This window comes from Labrus bergylta, chromosome 17 (assembly GCF_963930695.1).
Source record: "Labrus bergylta chromosome 17, fLabBer1.1, whole genome shotgun sequence".
Taxonomy (NCBI): domain Eukaryota; kingdom Metazoa; phylum Chordata; class Actinopteri; order Labriformes; family Labridae; genus Labrus; species Labrus bergylta.
In genome coordinates this window covers 7,968,301-7,995,655 of record NC_089211.1, presented here as the reverse complement: position 1 = coordinate 7,995,655, position 27,355 = coordinate 7,968,301, and the positions used below count along the sequence as shown (strand labels likewise).

Here is a 27,355-nt window from a genome sequence, read left to right as displayed (position 1 = left end):
TCAGGACAAAGCACCAACTCCTTCATGAAAAATCGTGACTCAAATTTCTGATATTTTTCAATCAATCAGATTTATTCAGTGAAGAATTGTGAAGTTTGGACCTCAGACGGTAAAAAACTAAACTGAACAAAACCTTCCTGTCCCGCTGAAAACAGCTCTGAGACCCACTTTTGGGTCCCGACCCACCAGTTGAGAACCACTGGTCTAGTGTGTGGCCAGCTTAACTCGCCTGTTTCTGTCCCGGGGGGTAAATCTTACAAACATGTTGCATCTTCAGGGTGTTTTTGATGGATAAAATCACCTCAATAGAATTCAAAGGACTGCATTTTTTATTTGAAATACCAACACCTTTCATAAGTTAGCAAATTGAAAATGCACTCTTTGTTATTGACAAAATAAATAGCAGAGCGTTGCTTATTTACACATTCAAACGACACAAATACCATGATAAACAGAAACGATCAGTGATGCTCGTTGTTTGAACGTTATGATGGGATCATTTTGTGCTCTTTAAATAGAAACGTTTGAGTCATTGAGCTGAGGAATAAATAACTTGTTGTCCATCCACACATGCAGAAGTGGATGTTTCTGAAGAACAGTAATTATCTATGGAACATTATTTACATTCAGGAACAGGTGACCATCACAATCGTCCCATAAAAACAAACGGAATAATAATGGAGCCGAATGTTTCTAAAACTCTTTCATTTGGTCGAAATCTCAGGTTTTAATTTGTCGTCCTTCTTTTCACGATCCAAGCAAAAAGTCCCATCTTGAAGTCTGTACAAATATGGGGCTCCAACAAGCCGAACCGATCTGAAAAAGCAGAATTTATTGTCTCAGTTTCAAGTGTTCTCTTTTCCTTTGGCTTCTGAAGGTCAGTCAGGTCCATTTGGAGGATTCAGTCCTTCCCTGCTTTGACCCTGATTTTTGTCTCGCAGGAGAATCCAGACGCTTGCTTGTCCTGCGTCTGCACAGTTTATGGCTTGGTAGGAAGTGTGGAAGGGGGTGGGGGGGGGGGGGGGGGGGGGGTTTGTTGGTACCAAAGGTGGTCTCAGGAGGCGAAGTACGAGGTCTGCATGGAGTACAGGCGGTCGATGGGGTTTCCCTGCAGCGAGTTTATATCAGGCGTGGTCATGAAGCAGTCGCTGAGACTCGTCAGAGACGTGTCGCTGTCGATGTCGTGGAAGATGGAGTCAGTACCTGTGAGGCAGAGAAGACAGGAAGTCCACTTTACTGAAACATCTCCTCTTAAAGCTCCTGAAAGCTGCATACACTTAACTCACAGCGAGAGGGCAGAAAACATGTAAACAAACTGACAGCTGCTCAGATCGCCATGCTGGATTGATAATCTACAAAATGCTACATTCTCTACATGCTAGCAGAGGCGCTGCTTGTTAACAGGCAAGACAGGCTACTACTCGGGGCCCCAGGCCAGTACGGGGCCCAACCGAGGGCTGACAAACTTCAGACCCCGGCAGTGGCTCAAAATGTGCAAATTTTGCAATAACAGCAGAAACCTCCCAAAGGCCAGGCACACACGAAAAGATTTTTGCTGTTGTCACCATGGTAATGTTTTTTGTGCTTCCTGCTTCACTCAGCTTGCTTCCTGACTGGCTAATGTTCTGTTCCACGTGACAATTCACAGAGCCCGTGCTCGGCCGTTCTCTGTGTTCTACCCACACAACAGGAGGACGTCTGATGTCAAATCGGGGGCCGCCTCGTCTTCCGAGCAGATCGTGGAAGTTAAAATCACTCCTAACACACCTCGCACCAAAGGAGAATCTGGCAAGATAATCTTTGGATCCATCAGATAGTCGAGCCTTTGCTGACTTTGGTCTTAAAGTGAGGAAATTGTAGTGTGTACCACGCTTTAGAGGGCCCTCTCTGACAGCACTCACTTTCATTGCACTGCAAAGCATTGCGTTCATTATTCCTGTGAAAACCAAAGTTTGTCAGAGTCACAGGAGAAGAGATGTTGTTGTCCTGTGCTTTGAGTCACAGCTGCTTCCTCAAACATCATCTGCACCTCTCTGCAGCTCACAGTTTATTACATAATGGGAACACTGTGGGCTCTGCTCAGATAGATGTTAAATATATTGTGGTTCAGTGTGTGTGTGTGTGTAACACAGACAGACAGCCCTCGCTCACTTTAATTTCACCGCGGTGTGTAACTGCTCTCCCGGGTGTCGCTCTCCTTTATTGGTCTGACTGTGTTTAAACGCTGACAACTTGATGACTCATCCATTTTTAATGAGCCGTCACACCTTATTGGTTCATCGTCTGCACCGCCAGTAAAACAGTAGTGAGGTTAATCTGGATGTGTGAAAAGGAGCAGAAAGAAGACTAATCTTATAATATCTGCCCCTCTTTCACAAAGCATTAATGAAAACAAAACAAAACACTTAATTCAAAAACATCAAACTCCTCATCATCATCAAATCTCACCTCTTCAACATCGCCTACAACCACTAACATTCTCAAGTCTCCTCCTCCTCTTCTTGCATTATCTCTTCTTTGTTTTGTTTGGTTGTTCTCTGTTAAGCGTCTTTGAGTACTTTGAAAAGCACAATAAAAGTCTAATGCCATCGGTTACTCTCGTGGTTAAGGTTTGTACTCGCATTAAGTTTGGGACTCAAAAGAGACGAGTAAACAAAGATTCACAGGAAGACAATTACAGACTTTCACACTTGTTTTTACTTGTGTGCAGTTTCATCCTTAAGTGTCTGCCTGAAAATAAATCCTATAAATGTGCTGCATCGTCCTCTAACAAAGTTAAAGGGCTTCAGTCTCTCCAGCATGAACAGGGTCAAAGGTCAAACCTCCACAGGTCTCTCGCTGGAGAACATTTCAGATTAAAAAGAGAATCATCTGAAGAGCGTCCACTGATCATTGGAGTCTGAAACTCACCGTATGGGTTCATGTGGTCTCCGGGCATCTGTGGGGGGGTGAGGCCCTGCTGAAAGGGGTCTGTGTTGTATCCATTGTGCTCCATGGTGACCAGCTGCTGCTGCTGGTTTTGAGGGAGGGGACCTGAGTAGGAGCTGAGCAGCCCCTCCATACAGCCTGACAACACGTCTGAAACAAACAGAGGAACAACATGATGAAGCTGTTTGTCATGGCGTTAAGACTCCTGACAAAAAGATGCATGTGTGAACGCAAATAGCCCGATGTTCCACTCAGACTTTAACCAGAGTTTCTCAAACATGACCCTGCATTCATCTGGTGTCAGAAACATCGGAAAAACAAGTGTCGGAAAATAGAAGGTGCACGTGAATCGCTGCTCAAGTCGGAACAACAAATTGCAAATTTGGGAAAAAAATGAGGCACCAGACGTGACGTCAGATTCGTCATCACATGAGGGGCTAAAGATGTTTAGTTGATGTTAAGATACTTGACTAATTTACATATTTCACATCAACTTTTAGCTCAAATATAACTCTTATCAGAGTCATTCCGCACATTTTCTTCGTAGCATCCATGCTGTTTGTTGTTGTTGTTGTTGTTACAAAATTCAGACTTTCTGAAACTGAAGGCATGTGAACACACTGAAGTCAGAAGTACAACTCTCGACACTCGTGAACTGGGACCATCAGAGGAGCACCTGAATGCAGCATTATTCCCGCATTATGTCAGAGTGAGCTGATGTGAGAACGCAGCAGGATATAATCAGGAGAATTCACCTGGAGCGAGTGGGAGGGGGTGGTGACGTTTATTCCCTGTGATCGCTGCACGACCATAGACTGTCTGCACGCCACCTCTACGACCTCATGGGCGGTCGTCCTGACATTTTAAGGAGCGCATGCTGAACGTGGAAACGGCTTCTGACTCTACCTGGGACCATCTTTTGGTATCAACCTGTTAGCTAGCAGTACAACTGAACTTTGTCAGTCATTTTTCAAATTGCTATTGAAGCAGATTTCAATCCCAGGTAGACCCGCCCTGACTCCTCCCCCTTTTTCTGGTCTCTTTGAACATCATGCTGTACTTTAATACTTGGAACTAGACATTAAGACCATCAACTTATTTGGAAAATGTTTACTGAGGGAATAAATCATTGGAGGAACATTTGATCATTGACTTCTCTTTGAAGCATTTTACCTCATTAAAAAAAAAACGACTGCCACCGGCCTGTTTGAACTCGTCGCAGGTTTATAACTTTGCACATTGATGTATGCATGTTAGACTACTTTCTGGTGTTGCTGCCTGTATGAATCTAAACTGAATATGGCATTACGTAAAAAGCTTTGAAAAAATCAGGATCGTCTTCCTGTGCAGCACTGAGCTCCAAACATCTCTATAGATGCAAACACAGCCTGTACATCCATTCGACGCCGTACCGCCAACCGTTCCCTTTAAACACACGCCGTCTAATCAGCTTATTGTAAATTCACTGTGTAAACTGAGCGTCTGTTTGATCTTTAAGATGTCTCTCCAGTCATGCAGGAGGCTTCATCTCATCCTAACATCGTACCTCAAACATCCCCCGTTTGCTGGTTTGCTCAGCTCATTTGGTTAACAGCAGCAGCTTCACTGTGATAAAGCTGCTGCTCTGCCAATATTGACACACAGGACGTCCCTGAACAGAGAGACGCAGCGCCTGCCAACGCGCAGAGACACTTATCTAAACTGTCTGCTCATATCCGCCGTCAGACCGCACAGACGATAAGCCTGGAGGCTGCACAGAGAATCCTCGTTTTACAGCCTCAGCCACGGAAACACTCTGATTAACCAGCAGGAAGACGGATATTGACCAGCAGAGGAGGCGCTGCCGGACTCGATCTGAAGGAGACACGACGCAGACGAGTGTTTGTGGAGCGACTTTCTGTTTACTGTTCCAGAATAATGTGAAGATCTGACGAATTATTATTTAAAGCACCTCGCTCTCTGAACGCACAGTCAGTATAATTATAACAGACACACACACACACACACACACACACACACACACACACACACACACACACACACACACACACACACACACACACACACACACACACACACACACACACACACACACACACACACACACACACACACACACACACACACACGATAAACCCTCACCTGGTCCGAGCCTCTGGTTGCTGTGTTGCTCCTGCTGTTGCTGCTGTCTGCGCGCTAACTTCTTCATCTGTAGGTAAATAAACACAAGAACAAGATTAGCATGTCGCTAACGCTAAACAAACGATACACAGATGTCAACCTCCTCTGAATAAATCCTCTTAAAGAGATAAAATAATTAACTAAACTTTGAGGTATGTGTGAAAAAGGTCAAAAGGTTGAGTTAATCCTCGGTCATTGAAGTTTTTGTCAAACAAACTGGAGGAAACTCTGTGTGTGTGTGTGTGTGTTGAAGACAAAAACACAGAACAAACAATCGATTAAAGGTCACATATTCTGCTAAACACACTTCCCCATGTTCCTCTAACTCTAACATGTCTCTAGTCTGTCTACAAACCCCTAAATTATGACAAAAGTCCATCCTCTCCCTCTTTTGCCTGCTCCACTTTTCAGAAAATGTGTGCTCAAACAGGCCGTTTGGAGATTTTCCCTTCATGACATCACAAAGGGCAGTAACCCCTCCCCCAGGTGGGTGACACTCCCACAGCTAGGTGTTTGTTCTGTCCTCTGAGTCTGCCTTCTCACCGTAAACAATAGGACATGGAGCGAGAAAGCCTGAGAAACTCAAGCCCTTCCAGAGAGGGGGTGTGGTCAGACACAGCTCATTTACATATTTAAAGGTACAGACACAGAAACAGCCTGTTCTGAGCAGGGCTGAAATAGAGGGGTTTATAGACATGATCAAATACAGGATCAGAGTGGATTTAGAACAAGAAACTTCACACACATGTTTTGAGGAGCTCTGAGACTTATTTACACTGATGAAGGAGTGTATGTGACCTTTAAAAGAGAAAATCGATGCACCGACCCTGTGTAGAAGAATCAGCGCATATTGTGTCACTCTGTACACTTTATGACTGACTCTGATAGACTGAGATCTGACAGCAGTTAGCGGCTTGTTGGATATTAACACTTTGTTCACATTATTCTCACAAATGCCACCAAGCCGACCAAACATCAGATTATCAGTTCTTGATCCTCTGAAGATTAACTGATGAAGAACTGGTTTTGAATAACTAAACCCTTTGGCAAAAAAAAGAACGCTTCAAAACAACAAGACCCCTCAATCACATGTGATCTGGATCTGCGTAACAACATCAAATCTGCCTGTCATGTAATCCCCTGGAACACATCACGTGGAACTTTACGAGAAGTCTTCTCAGGTGAAAAGAAAATGGAGACTTGATACAGCGAATCATGTGACTTCTAAGTGTTTCATTACTGCTTAAAAAAAAACCTTAAAACACAGAAAAAGCTGATTGAAGGCAACATGTGAAGTGTTGGGGTTTAAAGTGTGAATGTTGGATTCCACCACCACAGCTCCCTGCGGAGGGTTTCCAGGGCAGTTTAGGGCTGACCCCGACATGGACTGAGTAAACTGTGAGCCTAAATCCTCAGGAAGACGTTCTGGGGTGGACTGTTAAACAGAATCCAAATCGATTACGCGAGACCAACAGGTGAATCTGGACTCAGGGTCTGGAAGGTAGGACCCTGTAGTCTATGACTTAAGAGCACTAAAGCCTGATTTACACTTCTGCATTCACAACATTTCCAGCAGAAGGAAGAGCGCTACAAATCAGACTAAATAAGCGCTGCTCAATATTTATCAGCTCCGACTCCACATAGCCAATCGATTCAGTCGCCATGGTTTCCTGAGCACAAACAAGCAGAGAAAACAATGGATTGCAACAAGCTCTAAAAAGCTGTTTTAACATCGTCATCATCATCATTCCTGATCACGTGTCCCAGATAATATCGAAGCTCGCTCTTGATTGATGTGACTCCTTTTTTACAGATTATTTTCCTTTGCAGAGAAAAAGCTCGTCTGTTTCTTCTGATGGGAGGCTTGAGAGAAACAGGAAGCTAAGGTAGCGCCCAATCAGTGTTTTATTTAAATGCAGATTACTTTTACAGATTTACACCTTCACTAGAATGCGTGATGGGAAATCTTCTTTTCCTACTTTTTTGGTAGAAAGTCGACAGGTGTCTGACTCATCCTTGGATTTGTAGTCCTGTGTTTATCGATGCCAGTGTGGATTCTCTTTTTGGATGAGAACAGTTGAATTTAGTCCTTAAGACTGTAAGACAGCTGAAATCTCCTCTAAAGACAGAAAATCAGCGACTGGCAGCCACTTAAAGCATCGATTCCCCCAAGGACGGAGCATGATGCAGATAATTTCCCAACAAAATCTCTCTAAATGCTTTTCCCTCTGACTGTCCAGCCACCGCGTCCAGCTGAGAAGAGAGAGGAGATGATGTATTTATACTGACCAATCACAGGCCTCGATGGAAAAATGATTCAGCGCCAAGACTGCAGAGGCACAGGTGCACCGCGACGCACTGAACAAGCAAATCAAATCCAAATGTTGCTCTGGTTAGAAAAGTTACGACAGGAAAGTATCGGGGTAAAGCCGTGGGGACAGACTCCTCCCCCGCTTGTGTTTCAATAAGAAGAGAATGGTCTGTGGTCGTCTGAACTCCAGCACGCCATCCCCTCCAGCACAATCATTAAAACACAGAATGAGGAAATATGTTGGGAGGAACTGACCTTCGCCCTCTGGTTCTGGAACCAGACCTGGACCACTCGAACACTGAGTCCGGTCTCTGCAGCCAGAGTCTCTCTCACCTGCAAGTCAGAGCACGGCGTACGTTAAGCAGACGTTTGAAACACAGTGCTGTCTTTCCCTACACGCAGAGCACGCCGCCTCCTCATCTACAGCGGTCTATGGTAACGCGTTACAAAGTCATCCGTCAGAGTACTCAGATTACTTTTTTTGTCATGACGAGTTACATAACGTGTTAGTTCATCAAATCAAGTAATCGTTACTTTTTCCATAAAAGTTACCTGGCGCAAAAAAAAAATGCTGCGTCTGTTGGTGCCTCAAAAGAAAAGAAAAGAAACCGCTGATCTGCAGTTTCCGTTTCTCTTCCTCTGAGGTCGCTGCACATGAGCAGAAGGTCAGGCTTCAGATGTGTCAGCGTGCGTGCACAGCAAGCTAATTCAGCCAATAAGACGGCGGAGAGGGCGACGTTTACTTTGTGGAAATGTTCACATTATAATTTAAGATTACACTTAGACTCTTTCTCTGTTGTTGCTAGGCAGAAAATACTTTACTTCCAGCTCTGTGATTGGTGGTCTGGGTTTAAAACAACACAGGGTCTAGTAAACGTAATCCAGTGAGAGAATGAGAGTCTCATCGACCAATCACATGGTGAGTATGGATTTACCTTCCTGCAGGGTTTGGAGGAGACCTCGAAGGAGGCCTTGAAGGCTCTCCTCTGCTGGGTGGTCAGGATGGTGCGGGGGCGTTTGGGCCGGCGGGGGTCTTTACTGTCATCACTGCCTTTAGCTGCAGGTCCTTTATCCAACTTCACATCCACATCCTCGTCCTCGCTCTTATCTGTCAACACAGACATTTGATGGGTTTAGATCTCCCCGTGCATTCACAGAGGGTAACTTTCATCTGGGAATGAGCGTTCATCTAGAGAGTTTTAGGTTATGCAGATGTTGGATATGTTTACCCGAGTCGGAGCAGCCCACGCTGGCCGTGCTGAGCAGGTCCTTCTCCCTCTCGTAGTCGCTCTTGCACAGCAGCTGGCCGTCCTTCAGGACAAACTGGTCTCCTTTGAGCAGCTGGCGCTCGCACACGCAGCAGCAGAAGCAGCTCAGGTGATAAACGCTCTCCAGAGCTCGAATCACCAACTCGGTGGGGGCGATCTTCTCCAGACAGCCGCTGCACTTTGTGGCAAACAACCTGAGGACACAGAGAAAACAAGATTGTGATTCAAAAGGGGAAACTTTCTTCAGCAAAACTCTAGAAATCCTCGATAGAAAGACACAAGAAATCTTGATAATTCTCCTGGTTGTTGCAAACGTTCTCTACTTTTACTGATGCGAGGCCGTTACACTGAATGTGACAAGTCGTTGTATCCAGCGTAGCGTCTACATATCCAGTGTGAAGCCCTCAGTTGGCTGTTTCAGCGGTCGCCATCTTGGATTTTAAGAGCCTGACTTGACCATATCTACCCACGAATGGATGGTGAGAGCCGGTGTTTGTGTCTGCAGAATTTCACCAACATGACCCACTTTTGTATTTTATAGCCTTTTCCCATTAACTCCACCTTATTTTCCCTTCAGAGACCTTGGTTGAAAATCACCAGAGAGGATCGTCCTGAGAGAACAGATTGAAGCGTCCTCGTTAGAAATGTTCACAAAAAAAAAATCAACAAATAGAGCTGGAGACGTTTCAAGTCGCTGAAGGAACACTGAATTGGCAGGAACGCTCCGTCCTCAGAGACAGAAAGAAAAAGAAAACCATGCAGCAACATCTTCACACAGCAGACGGCACGCTGCGATGACATCACAGCAGAACCAGAAACGATCCAGATGTGTTTGAGGAAAATGAGCATAAACGTTGTTTAGCGCTCGAATTTAACCCTCTGTTTGATGTCCGAACAGGCAAACAGGACTGTCAGTCATATTTTCAAACTGTTCTTTGTCAAATAAAAGATTTATTCCCCATTATTTATCCTTCAAAGATGCCATCAAATAAACCACAAGTCCATTAATTTAAGCGTAGATTTATACCACGATCCGGAGGGACAACATTAACAGAAAATGTACCGGGGGGGGGGGGAGGCTCAACCCGAAGCATTTCAGAATTTGGGGCCAAATGTAGAAACATCATGAACCACTGGACGATCTGTGACGTCATCCCTGATTGAACTTCATACCTATGCTAGTTAAGAGCAAGGAGAGCTATGTGCTCGGCCAATCACATTTCAGCTCATTCCCAACACCCAGCAGAGTGAGGCAGACTGACTGAGGGATGGAGGAGAGACCGGTGGAGGGGCAGAGGAGGAAGGAGGTGACTGTAAGGCAGGTACAGAAAGGGCTCAATGTTTGGACAGCTGCACTGCTCCTCCTCCTCCTCATCCCTTTCCTTCTACCTCTCCTCCTCCCTCTCTCTCTATTCTCCTCCTCATCCCTTTCCTTCTCCCTCTCCTCCTCCCTCTCTCTCTCTTCTCCTCCTCATCCCTTTCCTTCTCCCTCTCCTCCTCCCTCTCTCTCTCTTCTCCTCCTCATCCCTTTCCTTCTCCCTCTCCTCCTCCCTCTCTCTCTCTTCTCCTCCTCCGTTCAGCAGCCCTTTCTCTCTGCTGAAACTTTTGGAGGAATCAGAGAGTTTGATTTGCAGTTTTGTAGTTTCAATCACCTTGCATTGCACACTTTCTGCTGCTCTATGACAAAATAGATTTGATTATGTACGGTGGCTGACAAGGGCAACCGAACTGCACGGGCTGGAATTATTTGCACGAGGAAACTCTGAAATGCAGCAACATAAAAACAAATGCAGAAGCTCAAAACAAACACTAAGATTTAACGTCACTGCAGATTTAAAAAACAAAAAGATGCTGCAAAAAGCGGAAACAGCAGCGTTAAGAACAAACGCGCTGCAGAAACATAAACAATGCAAAGTCCAAAACACACAAACACAGAACGAGTGCAAAAGAAAAACGCTGCAAATCCAATCATCTGAACAGAAGTGCTCCAGGCCTGTAGGGAGCGCTCTGCATTTGTTTTCCTTTCCTTTGTGTCTGAACTTTCTGCACATTTTTAAATGCAAATAATTCCAGCGGCTGCAGTTTCTCTCGTCTGTCACCGTTACTATGCGCTCATTGGCAGGTGACATGCAGCCATTTGTAGTTAAATGCTTTTTGCAGTTGCACAGTCAGCAGGTATTTAATGCATGTTAGGATTTATTCATCTGTACAGGTTTTTGTTCTCTCAGTAGCTGACACTGGTCCTTAAAAACATTATAATCTGTGTTATAAACGTTATAAACATCAACTCAGCTTTCCTCACATCTCGTTCTCGTAAACAGCCTGTGGTTTGTTCAGTCTTCTTCTCTTTGGTCACACTGCGTGCTGGTCAGCTGTGTCTTTTTTTTTTTTAAATGACGCAAAATGTTTGAATGCCTGAAAACTCACCGACACATGGCCGACACATGGCTGACACAGAGGGATCACAATGCCAAAAGAATACAGCGTAACGTCAAGATGTTGTGAATTATTGTTACTTCAAATATAATCTCAGGATTTATCCATCTGCTCTTTTCTTTAAGGACACACAGGACCCATTAATATGAAAGCAGCACTAGAATGACGGAGGACGAGCGCAGCCATGAGAAAACAACAGAAACATGACGGATGAGTTCAGAGAGCTGACAGAGTTTTAAAGCGAGGCCTCAGGACTTCAGTCAGAGTCTGTTAAGGAAGAAACACAAACATGAACACAGAGGAGGACGCAGATGACTTCAAATGCAAATGACCACATCCACTCAGGAGTTTTCTGCAGCAACAGGGGAGTAAAGAGAAGGGGAAACTCAGGTTCACAGCCGACAATGAATTTACAGTTCATCTTTATTAAAATTATATAAACTGAAGGGTTAACATGCTCTCTCTGTCCCTCTGCCCGCCACACACACAAACACACACACACACACGCCTCTCCACAGCATTTCCAGCATGGAGACCGTCATCGGTGGGACTCCAGCGCCCCCTGCAGGAACAGACGGGTGTCTTCAGGCTTGGTCAGCCCCCCACTAACTTTTCAATCTCATCTCGTCAATGGAAACAAAACGTTTGTGTCATCACAAATAGAGAGATTTTAAGGTCGTTTAACGTCTCGTCTTGGTAAATCTTAAGGTAAAAATCGTCTTACTTAAAGGGCCCGGTCACTTTTTCTTAGTTCAACCTGTTACTAAGGCTTTCAAACGATCTTTACATCCTGGTCTGCTGCTGCTGGAGTGGAACACGTGTGGGGTCTGAAATCTGCCTCTTCAAGGAGCAGAGAGTCCGGCTTTAGACTTTTGGTCTTATTTACTTCCAACTCTTGTTTGGTGCGGCTCTCAGTGTTTGTTCCAGTGGAGGATTCATGTGGCTCTCTTCACTGAGAACCTGGACCACCACTGCTGGAAGGGGGGCAGGGGAGGGGGGGGGGGGCGGGAGGGGGTGTCTTTGGAGGAGCCTCCTTGACCCCCTGGCCCTGTGCCCTGTGCTCCACACGGCTCCAGCAGCTTAACAAGCATAAAGAGGTTCAGGATTAAAGAGGATAAGAGGAGAGGAGAAAGGACCAAGCCGTAAAAACAGACTGTGTGTGTTCCTCCACTGTTCTCCTGTTTGCTCTCTCTCCTCGGGGAGCCAAATGACCTGAAGGAGGAGTCTGGGAGGGGGGTGCGCGGAGGCTTCGGGTGGCAGCTTGTTGGAGTTTTAATTAGTAGGAGTAATCAAAGGATGATTGTTGAAGAGGCAGGGGGAAATAAAAGCAGGATTCTCCGAGTGGGGATGAGCTGTTTGCTCAGCCAAAAGCTCAAGAAGTCAGAGCGAGGCGCCGAGAGTCTCTGAGGAATCCCCTCCGACATGTCGGTCAGCAGAAAATGATCCCTGCAGTCTATTAAACACACTCTCTAATCACCTTCTGGAGAGCCAGGTCAGAGGAGGGGGGGGGAGTAAAGGTGCAGCATCACCTTCATATGAACTATGTCGTACACGTGGACAGAAGTCTGCAGAAACCAGGTGAAAAACGTGCTGAGAGCTTTCACAAAGTTCAAACTTGACAAGCTCGCTGCAGGGATTCATCTCCATTCAGGCCTGCACAGCGTCAGTGCACATTGATGTTTGACAACGTGTTGGCCCTCCCGCCATCAGGGCCTGCTATTGTGTTTTTGCCCTTCTGTCTCCTCATCCCTCTCCTCCTCCTCCTCATCCATTTCCTTCTCCCCCTCCTCTCTCTCCTGCTCCTCCTCTTCTTCTTCTTCTTCCTCCTTCTCCTCCCTCTCCTTCCTTTCCTCCTCCTCCTAGTAGTTTTTCCCCAGGTGTAGGTCACTTAGGATCTGGCAGACGACCTCTCACTCTCTCTCATTCACTCCCAGCGTCACACGTCCCTTCAGGTTCAGTGAGGGCCGGAGCTGATCCCAGCTGTCATTGGGCGAGAGAGGCGGGGTTACAACCTGGACTGGTCGCTCGCTGACATACAGAGACAGACAACAAGCCACACTCACATTCACACCTATGGTCACATTTAGAGTCTCCAGTTAACCTAACGAGCATGTGTTTGGACTGTGGGAGGAAGCCGGAGTACCCGGAGAGAACCCACACATGCACGAGGAGAACATGCAAACTCCACACAGAGAGGCTCCTGTCAGACGGGGATTCAAACCAGGAACCTCCTCACTGTCAGCGCTGACCACTGCAGCAACGTGCAGCTGAAGAGGTGGATTTTAAATGATGTTACTTTAATGCATAAAATATTATGAATGTGCCTGCTCTCTCATATTTTATCAAAAGTCATGTTCCTATTCTGGAATATTTTCTTTCCTGATTCAGAACTCAGCAGAGAGCTGAATGTATGCTCCCTCCTGGACAGTAAACCTTCTATCATTCAGGTCCATGTTTGATCAGGTGGAGGTGATTGTGTTTTCATCGTTCCTGCAGAGCCTGAAAGTTTTGTAAAGAAGAGAGGGAGGAGGAGATAAAAGAGAGGGAGGGAGCCCGAGTTGGACTTGTTTTCTTTTGGCAACAAAGCAGAAGAAAAAACGGATGCCAAGAACCACACAGAGAGTCAGGCAGACAGAGAGAGAGAGAGAGAGAGAGAGAGAGAGTCGTATGGAAAGAGAGAGAGACAGAGAGAGAGTCAGAAGGAGAGAGAGAGAGATAGAGAGAGAGAGGGGGCGATAGAGAGAGTCAGACGGAGAGAGAGAGAGAGAGTCAGAGGGATAGTGCTTTCACACTTGCAGAAGACTTCTGAAATCTCCTAAAATATCCACAAACATCTGAATGTTTCTCTGTTCACCCGGAGTTTCTCCTCCAGCCTCCTCATATTTATTCTGCAGAAAGTCAGAGTGAGCTGATGTGAGAACGCAGCAGGATATAATCAGGAGAATTCACCTGGAGCGAGTGGGAGGGGGTGGTGACGTTTATTCCCTGTGATCGCTGCACGACCATAGACTGTCTGCACGCCACCTTTACCATCTCCGTGCTCTAATGAACCTGCTGCTGCATGTTTCCTGTTCTCCAGTATGTTCTCCTCCACTCTTTAGTTCACATTGAGATTCTCCGGAGCAGTCCTCCTGAAATGATCTAGATATGTTCAGGAGTGAAGATGTGAAAACGGCTTTAGAGACAGAGAGAGAGAGAGAGAGAGAGAGAGAGAGAGAGAGAGAGAGAGAGAGAGAGAGAGAGAGAGATGGAGAGAGAGCCTCTGGTCCAAATCTGATGATTTAATACTCTTTAGGTTTGCTGATGTGCGGCGCTGCATGTTGGTAAATAAAAGTAAACGTTTTAAAAGTGAACTCAGTGTAAAGAAATGAGTCTTATTGTATCAAACAGTCCTTTAAAGTCTGTTAGAGGACAAGAGGCTCGGAGCGAGACGGACAGAAAGACGAGTTACCATGATGACAGGGAAATACAAATAGTGACACCTCCCTAAACACTGTAACGTTGTGTGAGTGTGTGTGTGAGTGTGTGTGTGTGTGTGTGTGTGTGTGTGTGTGTGTTTGAATTTCTGTCTAGACTTTTTATTTGAACCACAGAGGAAACCGGCTTCAAAGAAAAACAGAGTGAAGATAACGGAGATATTCATGGATCCTGATTCAACATGCATGCTCATATTTATGTTTACCTTTACCTGAGGGACCCCCCGCTGTGTGTGTGTGTGTGTGTGTGTGTGTGTGATCTAACAGCAGCCTCAGGTGGTTTGATGTCGTTCATCTCTAATCAGTCTGAATCTGAACGTGTGCATGAATCACGCGGAGCCTGCAGATATTATTGTCTGACTCGTGTCATTGATCGACGAGTGTTCAGACGTCTGCGCTCAGCGTGCTGCGTGCAGACTTCTGCTAATCAATGGGAATGATCAAAGAACGAGAAGAAGAAATAAATTAAATCACATCATCATTTCATATAACTTCAGACTCAGGTGAGACTTGGCGACCGCTGCAACCACAGCTGAGAGAAAAGTGTGTTTACATCAAAACATGAGGAGACATTTAATACACTCATTATTACAGCAGAACACACACAGACACACAGAGATACACACACACACAGACACACAGGGAGACACACAAATGCACACACGAACACACACACAGACAGACAGACAGACAGACACACGCACACACGCACCAGTGCCAGCAGCACCACAACGCTCTGCTCTGTTAAAAAACATGCCCGAGTCTTTTTTTCAACAGAGGCCGCTGCAAGCACGCGTCAAGCTGGACAGAATAGATCGACTCACCTGGACAGGAAGTCAGACAATGAAACACTTAGAGCGTCCGGTCAATTTCAAAATCAGACTCCTGATCATTTTTTCCATTAGTTTATCATGACATCAACAAAGCCTGTGATGTGTGTACAGCTGCTCATGGCTGCCAATCGGAAGAAAGTGAGCAAGTCGGGAGGCGGGCCTTAAAGAGACAGTAGCTGAAATGAAGCGTTTCAGGCGGAGGCTGAAATGAGGGATTTTACTGACGCCAGTATTTAAGATTTTTGAGCTACACATCTCGCAACGCTGCTCAACAGGTGACCCAGAGTGACATCATTAATGGCGAAACTCTGTTGTCATGACAACCGTAATGCGAGGATTTTAAAGTGTCACTGAGGACAAACACAGCTTCTGTTCTGTGAATGAAAAAAAGTGAAATCATTCAGCGCTGACTCATCCTCCTTCAAGCCTGTTTTTTCTTTTTTTTCTTTTCACCTGTCTCCGTCATCCAGGTGAGTTAGCTCCACATGAACTCTCACCTGTTTACTGTTACCGTGGTTATTGATCAGGCATGCGAGAAGTTCAGTTCCTTGTTTGTGCTCACTGAACTTCACACCCGTCAGGCTAAACTGTCACTCAACATCTCAACGAAGACGTCTTCACTGCTGAACTCTCGCAGATGTTCAAAGATACCTAAAGAATTATGAGCTTACTATATGATCAGACATTAAGGAAACATGCTATGTTGAAGTGCTGGCTTCTCTGACAACAATGCAGCAGCCAGTATGTCCTCCTTCTAACTTTAGATTCTGCTCCTGAATGATCTGGATTTGTTTGGACCAGAGAAGGTAGGCGGTTTTAAGGCACCCCCACACGGCTGTTTCAGAGATTGAACCATGATTCTGCTCCTCAACACAGCAACCAATAACAAATCAAATCAATGAAAGACGTATTCCTGTATTTGAGATTAAAGCGTCACATCTTGAGTTTCTGCAAACTCTGCAGAAATGTTTCAGAAGAACCCCAATAAAACTTTACACACAAACTGGTCAAAATGTTTGGCCGTTTATTGAGTTGTGTGTGTGTGTGTGTGTATGTGTGTGTGTGTGTGTGTGTGTGTGTGTATGTGTGGTTCAGAGGGTGTCGCCCCTGTTAAAATGAACCACAGTCTGCTCTGCTGCTGAACTCTCTCTCTCTCTGATGTTGGAAACTGTGACAGACGTCTGTGCTGTAAGTGGGATAAACAATCTCCCTGATATAAACATCTTCTTCTTCTTCTTCTTCAGGGTCACGACTTTAACCCGTATCACACATCACAGGATCAGAGTAGAACCTGGAGAGCTCTGATCATTTCAGAGGCCTTCTGTGTTTTTGATGTGAATCGACCATGTCAGAATATTGTAAAGTACAGTTTTCCAGGGCAAATTACTGACTATATTTCTGCAAACACACACAGCTCCTCAAGTCGGAATCATCATCACAATATTTTTTTTTCAAAACTTTATTTCTGGCTTTTTGCCTTTATGTGATAGGACAGTGGATTGAGTACGAATCCAGGGAGAGAGAGAGAGAGAGAGTGGGGGGGGGGAAGGAACCACAAGGCTGACTTGAACCTAGGCCGCCCACTTGCAGGATTGTAGCCTCCATGCATGGGGTGCGATCTATCCGCTAGGCCGTCTGCGCCCCTCACCTCAGTAATTTAAGGAGTTTTCTCTGCAGCTTTTCCTGTTCCTGCCTGAGATTAACAGAGGCTGCGCTGGACGTTGTAAACAGAAGTTTGGAAAGCAGTTTGGGTGCAAATTCATCTGACTCATCTCTCTACACAGGAGTGAAGACTCATTTAAATACATTCATAGTTAACAGTATGTGAACATCAAGGCGTTGAAGCCTGCAGAATGAGAGCAGCACCACGTTACCATTTGTATAGAATTAAAAAGAAGAAGAAGAATGCAGCACTCTGGTTGTTGCTGCACCACGCAGGCATTAAAAGTTTTAACTTTAGGACTTGTTCAAAAGAATGACCTCCTCACACTCCTTCACTTCTGGTTTCATCCTGCCTGGTGTGAGAACACGCTGCTCTCACATATCTTTGAGGGTCAAAGGTCGGACATCATCTCCCTTCATGGTGAGGTTCAGCACAGACCTGACACTAATAAACACGCTGCAGGCCGAGGGACTTAACACCACTTATAACCTCATAAACACACACGGCCCACGATGAAGGAGGGGTGGAGTCGATGGCAGACTTTATTTCCCCAGGGACCCCCCCCCCTCCCCTCCCCTCCCCGTCACCCTCAGTCCCCACATTTGAATGAGGAAGAATACATCAGTGACAGTGCAGGTTGTCTCTGTTTGTCTGAACCCCCTCTGGAGCCCCACTTCTCTCCAGCTTCAGCAGCTCTGAGTTGTTCTGTAACACACGTCCCTCTCAGTGTGAAGTTTGGGGAGGATGTTAGAAATCCAAGATGGTGGACGAAGCAGCAGACGCTTCAATGCTCAAATAATTGGAGGTGTTCAGAGTATTAAAGAAAAGTAAAGAACAAACAGGCAGCGTCATTATGAACTCGAGGATCGGACCGGTCCCGAGGTATCTATAGGATCTCATTAGTCTGGTGGACGAGAGGATCTGTGAGTCCTTAAAGGTCGCTCTGAAGTTGAGCATGTATAGAATAAGTGAGTGTCTTTGTGTTAAACACGCCGCTCTCCTCCGGTCTGTAACATGTCAGATGGAAGCCGACGATCTCTGCTGAGCTCCAGATTGTCAGAAGTGATGCAGCGTTGAAAAACCAAAGATGTCTCTGTTTGCTAAGTGTATTTGGAGAGTTCACTGTTATCCCCCTTAAAGCTGCACATGGCAACCTCGGGTTTTGGAGGAGCCAAATGGCAGGAGAAGTAAGTGTTCGTACGAGATGCAGCACAGCAGGATCATGTTTACCAAAGCAGAGGATGTCAGGGGGAGAAGGAGGAGATATAACACTTATCTTTTTTTTTTTTAAAGATACTACGTGTAGGATTGAAGATGTCTGACTTTAGTGGCGCTTGGAGGGCGTCTCAAAACATACATGATCCAGTTTTTTAATCTAGTACCAGCAATAATCAGCGCGTGCATGGAACAAGTAACTCCGCCCCTTAAAGGCTTTATATGCGATTTTTCACACTTGTAATGTTGTAATGTAATAGGAATCAAGTATATCCTCTGAAAATAACTCTGAGTCATGACTGTCTACAATGGGTGTAACACCCGAGTCCCACTGTCTGTGATGTTTTCAGAGTTTTCAGAGTCCTATCTTCAGTTTGTTGACATCACCCGGACGGCCGGCTGACTCCTCCCCTCGTGAATAAAAGTTGTTTAATTGAGGGACTAGAGAAAAGAAGAATAACATACTGTACTCACTGCTTAACTGTGTTTCTAGATCACGCTCATTTCAGGTAAATTTACATGCAGTGTGAAGATACGAGCATGATAAAGATCGCTAGCATTAGCATGCTAACACAACAATGCAGCGCAAGTTGTTTTGGTTTCATGCTGGTGCTCAAGGGCGACATCTGCTGGATAAAAAAAAATATATAAAGCCTGTAATGCAGGACTAAAGATCGCTTCATATCTCACTTGTCGCTTTCATTTCACAATCAAAGAGTCAACTTCTCCGAGCACTTTGAAAAAAAAAGGCTGCATGTGGACTGTGTCCACCTGAGGGATCCTCAAGTGGACACTTCACTTTTAGCACTTCCATATTGGATTAATCCTTCAACAGCCGAGGTCGCCGCTTGGTAAAATAGAACGGGTGCAGAATGACAGTCATGGAAATCTGCTTTTAACCGCTGCAGGTCCCACCAGGAGCTTCAGTAAAAGACAAAACGATTATTTCAGACTGATTAGAAACATCTGTGTGATGAAGAATAAGATTTATTTTAATGAAGCTCAGCCGGGTGATAAAGAAAATCTATGCAGTAATTACTGTTACACTTTCTAAAGGGACCCGCGTGTCTCCAGGACAGAGCGACCAGAGTGAGGGGTAAGGATGTAATAATAAGAGAAACACAGACTCATGGTGTGTGTGTGTGTGTGTGTGTGTGTGTGTGTATGTGTGTGTGTGTACTTGTGTGTGTACGTGTGTGTGCGGGCGTGTGCCGAGTCCTCAGAGACCAGGGAGCTAATAACGTGGACAGCTTGGAGCGTGCAGGTTTTGGATGAGCCCTTGGGGTCTCGAGTCGTCTCAGCGTGCTAAACGCCAGCCGGAGTCCCCGGGGGAGCCTGCAGCGCCGATACAACGATTAAAGAGGGGGAGAGAGAGGAGGGAGGGGAGAGGGCGAGCGAGAGGGAGGCAGAGCCAAAGACACGGCAAACGTGTTTCTGCTGAGAGCTGCTGTCCTCTGAGCAGTCTGAGAGGAAACATTCAGAGTGAAATAAAGATGATCACAGCGTCTACACCTTCAGGTTTTACAGCTATCACAGAGAGACCCTCAGACAGGTAAGCGAGGGTTAAATCAATACCTAAACTACTTCCTGCCTCACCTTTGTTAGACGTACAGCGGTACCTCAAAAACACTTAAGGATATCGAAAGTGGATTCTTAGAAGACTCTTCAACAGATGCTCAAGACCTTAACATGGACCTAAAGAAGGACTCAGTTACCTCAAAAAAAAGAAAAACTTAAGAGACACTTAAGAGAGGGTATACTGATGCCTCCACAGAGACACAAAGGGGAACCTTTCAACAGAATTCAAAGGGTTCTTCATGTAAGCCATAGGGTTCCTTAGTGAAGTCCTGGTGTGGACCACAATATAGAAGTTGGTCTGGTGGTCTGAGAGGCCCCAACCCTTAACTCTGACATCTCTCCTTTAATTGATCTGGCACAACAGAGAAACATTGGCTACTGGCATCGGTTCATGTCACATCATTTGCTTTTGAGACAAAGTCTGTCAACAGGACTGATATCAGCTGATACCGATGTTAAACCGATAAATCGTTGTGTACCTTCTTGATACTTTAAAGGTTACATATTCTCTAAAATCCTCTTCACCATGTTTTTCTAACACTAATATGTGTCTCTAGTCTGTCTACAAACCCCTCAAATGATGAAAAAAGTCCATCCTCTCCGTCTTTTACCTGCTCCACTTTTCAGAAAATGTGTGCTCAAACAGGCCGTTTGGAGATTTTCCCTTCATGACATCACAAAGGGCAGTAGCCCCTCCCCCAGGTGGGTGACACTCCCACAGCTAGGTGTTTGTTCTGCCCTCTGTGTCTGCCTTCTCACCGTAAACAATAGGACATGGAGCGAGAAAGACAGAGACACCCAAGCCAGAGAGAGGGCGTGGTCAGACACAGCTCATTTACATATTTAAAGGTACAGACACAGAAACAGCCTGTTCTGAGCAGGGCTGAATGATCAAATACAGGATCAGAGTGGATTCACAACAAGACACTTCACACACATGTTTTGAGGAGCTCTGAAACTTAAAACAGCCACTAAAGAGGAACCATGATTGTCCACATGTGACGCCCAAGTGGCGTGGAACAGCATTTATAGGCGGGGAGGAAAATAACCAAACAAGACAGACAAGACAGTGAACCTGACTGGATTTCTCTCCACAGTGATTTTTTTATATGAACAGATATCAGCCACTACAGACGGCACAAAGTAAGGTACTTATTAAATGCTATCCTGAGTTTATATTTAAAAAGAGGACAGAGTTTGGGGCTGGAAGAACAAAAAGAGACGGTTTGCCAGGATCTGCTTCAGATTTTCTCTTCACCGCTCATATAAATAATTAATTTAACGAGCTGCTCGGACATGTTGTCTCTCCCATACCACGCTCTATAAATCTGACTGTTATGGACCACGCGACCAAACAGCCTAACCCCCCCCTCCCCTCTCCACCATTACCTCCCACTGGCTTTGTGGTTTTGGCTCTGCTGCTGTGCCTCGCTCTTTGATCGCCCGACCCCGTCATCAATCTACAGCAGGATGTCTCCACGTTCAGAGCTGCAGGTCTTCACACTCAGACGTGAGGTGCAGAGGTAGAAAAGTGTATTTTCACACAAAAAACCCAACAACATGCAAAGTGAGAATGGGGGAGGGGGGGATCCCACAGACTAGACAACATTTACTGCCTGTTGACTCACTGAGTCATGACCAACATAAAACCAGCTGTGTGACATCAGACGGTTAACCCAGTCCTCTCACAAACATCTTACAAACCGGCCCGATTTATAGACAACACAGCACCAGATGATAAAGTTATAAACCTGATTCCCTTCAGACAGAGACTCTAATCTCAACACACCTACACATATGAACCAATGAACTGACACCAGACCATGGGGGGGTAACACTTCCTCATACATACACTACACAACAAACACACAACACAGGTAAGGGGTGTCTGTGGGGTGAAAGGTCAAAAAAGTTTTAGTATCCATTTGAGAAGAGGTTCAGAAATGTGTCCCTCCACAGCTCCCTTACACCTCCTCATTTGTCTGTTTCTGGTTTCTGTTTGAAGTGGAGCAGGCTCAGAGGAGCAGCAGCATTAATCACGCGCTGAGGCGGCGTTGGAGCGGTCGCAGGACGACGACGACCTGCGGCTGCTTGCTCGCACTCTGCACACGTAATGAAACATAATCCTCAAAGTTTTTGTTTTTGCAGCTCGGAGCTGGGCCGTCGATCAGCTGACGTATCCAAACACAGCCGAGCTCTAAGCGGCTCCTGCTGAGTCGTGTGTTGTTTCTGTGGGTTCACTCTGTACACCCCCCCCTCCTCTTTTCTTTGCCCCCCTGCTCAGGAGGGAGGGGGTGTATTTAGAGTCCCGGGGCAGCCTGCTGAGTCTGGGTCCAGGATTTACTCTCGGATCATCACCTGCAGGGGGCACCGCTTTGATTTGATTGATGCTGAAGTCATCAGGTCGTCTGGTTACTAATAAAACAAACCGACTCTCTTTTTACGGAGACTCGTCCCACAGTAGAGCTCGTTTACATGTGAAATACGGAGCAGTAACTCGGAGGGGCGAGGAGCAAAACATAAATAACATTTAAATCAGAAGCAGCAAAGAGTGCTCAGTGCACACCGAGAAGACAAAACAGAGTCAGGTCGCAGGCTGGGTCACAGATAGGGAGTGTGTGTCACAGACAACCTGCTGTGATTGGGTCCCTGTCAGAAGTGTGTGTGTGTGTGTTTTATGCAGGAAAAAATATTGACCATATTCTTATTTGAACATCAGAGCATTGAAAAAAAACCAGTCAGATCTTGTTTCTGCCGTGAAGCCTGAAAAATGAGGAGCGGCCTTCTGTTCAAATCAGCGTTCATGCACAGAGTGAATCTACAGTGAGAGGTTGTGCAGGTTGCAGGTTAAAGCTGCAGCAGCAGAGACACATGACCCGACAGAGAGAGAGAGAGAGAGAGAGAGAGAGAGAGAGAGAGTTTAAAGCTCCAGGACGTCACAGACACTCTTCAAGAAAATCAGAGACGACAAACCACAGCACACAATGCATCGTGATAAGCATCAAAAAACAACCACACTGCTCATATCAAACACAGCACCACAAACACATCTTGTCACACCTGTCACTCAACCCTCATTTGAACAACACAAACAGTTCCTCTGCTGATTCAGAACACATTCATTTAGTTGTTTTCTGTGTTTTCATCATAATTTATTCACATCTGTCGATTTTTCACAGCTGTGGTTTAAAGACCTGGTCCTCAAACATGTGACTTCTTTCTCTCTGAGTCTCTGCAAGTTTTGACTTTTCCTTTTATTCTTCACCTCTTTGAGTTATTGTCACTAAAGTACGCTGCACACTCCCTTAAAGGGAATCTCAGCCAATCAGACGCTGTGAGTCCAGTTATTTTATATTAAACAACACGTGCAAACAGACGCACAGCTCAAAGCTCACGACATTAAGGACTGCACGCTCAACTTATTTATCAAACTCAGAGAGCAGTTCAACGAACCCGTAGATCCCCAATAAATATATAAAAAAATAATAATGCCACAAATTCATCCTAAACATCCTCCATCAGCATCAGTGAAAACGACAGCTGTTATTAAAGCAGCCTATTTATTAAGCCCCTCAAAAACATGATCCTTCATCACCTTCCGGCTGGTTGTGATTATTTTTCATATTTTATAAATCAAAATAATAAGACAGCACAGGTTTACATAGCCTCTCTCTCATAAAAAAATGTCTTTACACTCAAAATGTGAAGCCGTGCAGATCCTGAAGGAGAGAAAATCCACCCGCTGTTGGGGGTTTCGGTGCCTTCCTAAAGGGCCCCTCTGCAGTACTCAAGAAGTACCCTGGAACCTCTCCAGCTACCAGACCAACTTCCACATTGTAGTCCACACCGGGGACTTGACCTCAAACCCCCCCAGGTTCCTACAGACTGAGATACTGCCGCCCCAAAACTCAAAACTGCTTTTGTTTGTTTTCTATGTTTGTGTGGACCCCGTAAGAAAATGAGACGCTGCATCATCAAAGTATCAGAGTTTGGATCAGCCTATGAAGAGAGTGTGTGTGTGTGTGTGTGTGTGTGTGTGTGTGTGTGTGTGTGTGTGTAACATTACATGCCTAAACCACCTCCAGGGACAGTGGGGGTCCCCAGTCTGTGGCACCCTTATTTTTGGGGTCACAAGCTGTAAAGTTTGGGAAACCCTGGCCTTATCTACATGATGCAACCCTTCACAATAATACACACACACACTGACACACACACACACTTGAATATGAAATGACCAAATTAGACTTGTGAGCCTAAAAACTACACGAGAAGCTCTAAAGACTGAGTGACTGAAATCCCCCCCTCCCCGGCCCAGCTGACCCCCGGCTCGTCTTTAAATCAGAGTAAAGTCACAGTGATCCGGGTCTTACCTCCGGTAGTCCTCTCTGCAGTACACTTTGGACTCTCTGCAGTAGCAGGTGGCGGTGAGCGGCTGCTGGCACGCGGCGCACTGCAGACACTCCTCGTGCCAGGACGCGTCGTTGACCCGCAGCAGGAAGCGGTCTGAGATGATCCGCGTGCAGCCCGCACACACGAGCCGCGGGGAGCACGAGCCTGTAGGGACGACACGGACCGAGCTCGTGAGGGGTTTCTATACAGGTAGCCTTTAATAACTGCCACGACACCGGACAACGACTTTTTTTTTTTTTTTTTTTTACGTCAGAGCTTTTATATGACGTAGTGTGACGGGATCAATCTCAGGTCTGGAGGTGCACGCTCATTTTGTGAATGATCTGCACGAGCTCAAACGCCATCTCTGTGTTCCGGTTTATTTATATTATTATTATTATTATTTATTCCGCATGTTAAAGAAGAAATTGTCCCAAAAAGCACAACAAAATAAACATTAGTAACTGTTTGAGTGGGGTACGCACCCCCTCCTCGTGACTCTTTCAGCAGATTAATTTAACTGAGAACTTCCTTCTTCCATGTTTTTATTGAGTCAATCCTTCATTCTTTGTTGGGAAAATACAGATTATAATTATTATTATTCATTTGTACTTATTCTCCCTCTCCTGGTATTAAATACAAAAAAAATTAAAAAAGGTTTTCTGTGATTTAATTAATTTGTATTTTATCATTTCGGTTAAAAGATATAATCCATAGAAAAACCTCGGAGTGTGTCGACAGAAAGAAGCAGCAATACAAATAAGAAAAAAAAACAGCTCACATAATTAAATTAAAGTAGTATTTCTAAACGGACAAATTATTGAATATTAATATTTGATATTTATTTTTTTTAGCTTTTAGCTGAAATAAATGGTTCAGGCTCAGGTTCACATTTCAAACGCGCTAACACAGAATCACTGCTTCAGGCTGAGAGGAATACATTCACTGATTGTGTTTTAATCAAGTTAATTAAATTAAATAAATCTTATTGAGTTAACACAAAGACGTTTGTTTCCCTCCGACCAAGAAAAGCAGCAGGAGAGTAAACACATATTGGAGCCAAAATGTGGCTTTATAATTATTATTATTTTCATTCCTGTTTATTTATTCTGTTTTAAAGCTTACATGACTCGATGATGTATTTTATTGTTAAGCTCGTCCTCTCTTGTGTTATGGTGGTTTTATTGTAGGCTGCACTGAGCTGATGTTTTTCTCTGCACCTTAACCCGAGGCTAAAATCTCCCATTAAAGTCAGTCTTATCTTATCTCTAAAACATCGAAAATAAATCAAATATTCAAAACCTCCGCTTCATTTTTAAAGATTTGACGTTTGTGTGTGTGTGTTGTGGTTTCAGGCTGCAGAGAGGAGACTTGTTTGCAGGCCTGCATGTGTGCCAGTAAGTTCAGTGTTCGCTGCAGGGATCGTCTCAGTCTGAGAGCTTTTTTAATGACTCATTTGAGTGAGAAACCACAAAGATAAGAGGAAGTTATAAACGAATATGTATCAGGGGTGTTACTGTTTTTGTATTTTCTCTCTCTCTCGTGTGTGCCCTCCAGGTGCTGCTCCTCAGTGCAGACCTATTGTGCAGACAGACCTGTGGCAATCAGGGGCCGGAGGATGAAGAGCAGGAGAGAGAGGAGGCAGCAGGACTCCAGGTGGGACATTCGGCTGTGTGTGTGTGTGTGTGTGTGTGTGTGTGTGTGTGTGTGTGTGTGTGTGTGTGTGTGTGTGTGTGTGTGTGTGTGCGCGTGTGTGTGTGCGCGCGCGCTATTGTGTTTTTGATCGAGGCCTGACTCTTCTCTCTGTAGTTGTATTTTTATTGTGAGTTTTTGACTTTTATTTCAGAGTAGCTCTCTTCTCTTCTCTTGTTTTGTGGAAGAAGCTTGTTTTGAGTTGATGCGTTTTAATTAGTTTGTTAATACCTTTTTAATAAATGTAATTCCTCCTTCTCTTTCCCTGGATTATATTCTATCGTCCCTCACCATCTCGGGGAATGTAGGCTAACATTTTGGGGACTCGTCCCGCAATTAAAGCTGTGATCCAAAGTGCCCCCCTCACGCGCTCGTGTTGAGATTTCTCTGAAATTTTGAATAAATTAAACGAACCATGTTGGACTATTACACCGTTTAATGTGTCCTCTCTCTCTCTCTCTCTCTCTCTCTTCTCTCTTTTCTCTCTCTGTGTTTTAATGTGGTGAGCTTTGACAGACGCAGCTTTGGCTATTTATTCACTGTGGTGACATCAACAGTTAAAAGAAACAAATGAAGACGAGAGCAGGTAATATCACACGAAAGAAGAGAGGGAAACTAACTGAAAGTAAAAGAGCAGACATTTCTGTGATTATTTTGATGACTATTGACCATTTCACTTTGAGCTGTGCCTAATTTCTCCAACAAAAAGATGAATGACAGGTCCGTAATTAAAGCTGAATCAAATCAAGGAGACTTCATTAACAATAGAAATGAGCACAACTCTTTGTGTGTTTCCCCCTCACCGCTCCTCTGGTGCAGACAGCTCTCCTCCGTCCTCAGTCGGTCCTCCACCTTTATGTCGTTCAGCATCTTTAACGCGCTCACAGAGGGACACGCGCCACTCTCCACGCGCCTGTCTCCACGCAACTCTCCTCGTGCTCCTCTGACGAAGTAAAATGTCACACACACAAAAAAAAATCCACAAACAGAGAAAAAGTGTCTGAGAGGAGAAAACCTTCAGCGGGAGTAAATCCAGAACAAGAGGACGATCCGGATCCTGAGGTCCTGAAGACTCTGTGGCATCCTGAGCTGAGGGACTGAGACTCAGAGAGGAGAACAGCCCCCTCCTTTAGTCCTCACCCCCCTTAGCGGAGCACTTTCTCTGTTATTGGTGCTCGATGGATCCGCCTCCACACAGTCCACATCTTAACAACTGAAAATCAAAACCCACAAACACACAGACACAAAGCATCATGGGAAATAAAGTCTCAGAATAAACACATACAGACCCTGAAACCCTGCCCCACCTTAAAGGGGGCAGGCTGGAGCCTGGTCTGTATTCAGGACTCAGGAGGGGGTGAACATTTGAATGTTTTATGAATTTG

At 45.2% G+C, this 27,355-nt stretch overlaps 1 protein-coding gene and 1 long non-coding RNA gene across 2 annotated transcripts in view; one reads left to right on the top strand and one right to left on the bottom strand.

Moving 5' to 3' along the window:
* LOC136183162 (uncharacterized) overlaps window positions 1-27,355 on the top strand; it is a 254,481-nt gene that overhangs the window by 65,888 nt on the left and 161,238 nt on the right. The gene's annotated exons all lie outside the window — the stretch shown is intronic.
* Window positions 312-27,224, bottom strand: LOC109995617 (LIM homeobox transcription factor 1-beta.1-like). Its single transcript, XM_020649403.3, has 8 exons — window positions 26,774-27,224; window positions 24,260-24,443; window positions 8,650-8,882; window positions 8,356-8,528; window positions 7,676-7,753; window positions 5,071-5,137; window positions 2,911-3,078; window positions 312-1,203 (listed from the first exon to the last, which is right to left on the bottom strand). The coding sequence occupies exons 1-8, from the start codon at window positions 26,838-26,840 to the stop codon at window positions 1,055-1,057; spliced, it is 1,119 nt and encodes a 372-aa protein (XP_020505059.1). The 5' UTR covers window positions 26,841-27,224; the 3' UTR covers window positions 312-1,054.

Coding starts and splice junctions, on each gene's coding strand:
- LOC109995617 (XM_020649403.3), bottom strand. CDS start 26,840: ATGCTGAACGACATAAAGGTGGAGGACCGACTGAGGACGGAGGAGAGC. Junction 3,079..5,070: donor CAACCAGAGGCTCGGACCAG/GTGAGGGTTTAT, acceptor TGTTTGTTTCAG/ACGTGTTGTCAGGCTGTATG. Junction 1,204..2,910: donor AGACCACATGAACCCATACG/GTGAGTTTCAGA, acceptor TCTGCCTCACAG/GTACTGACTCCATCTTCCAC.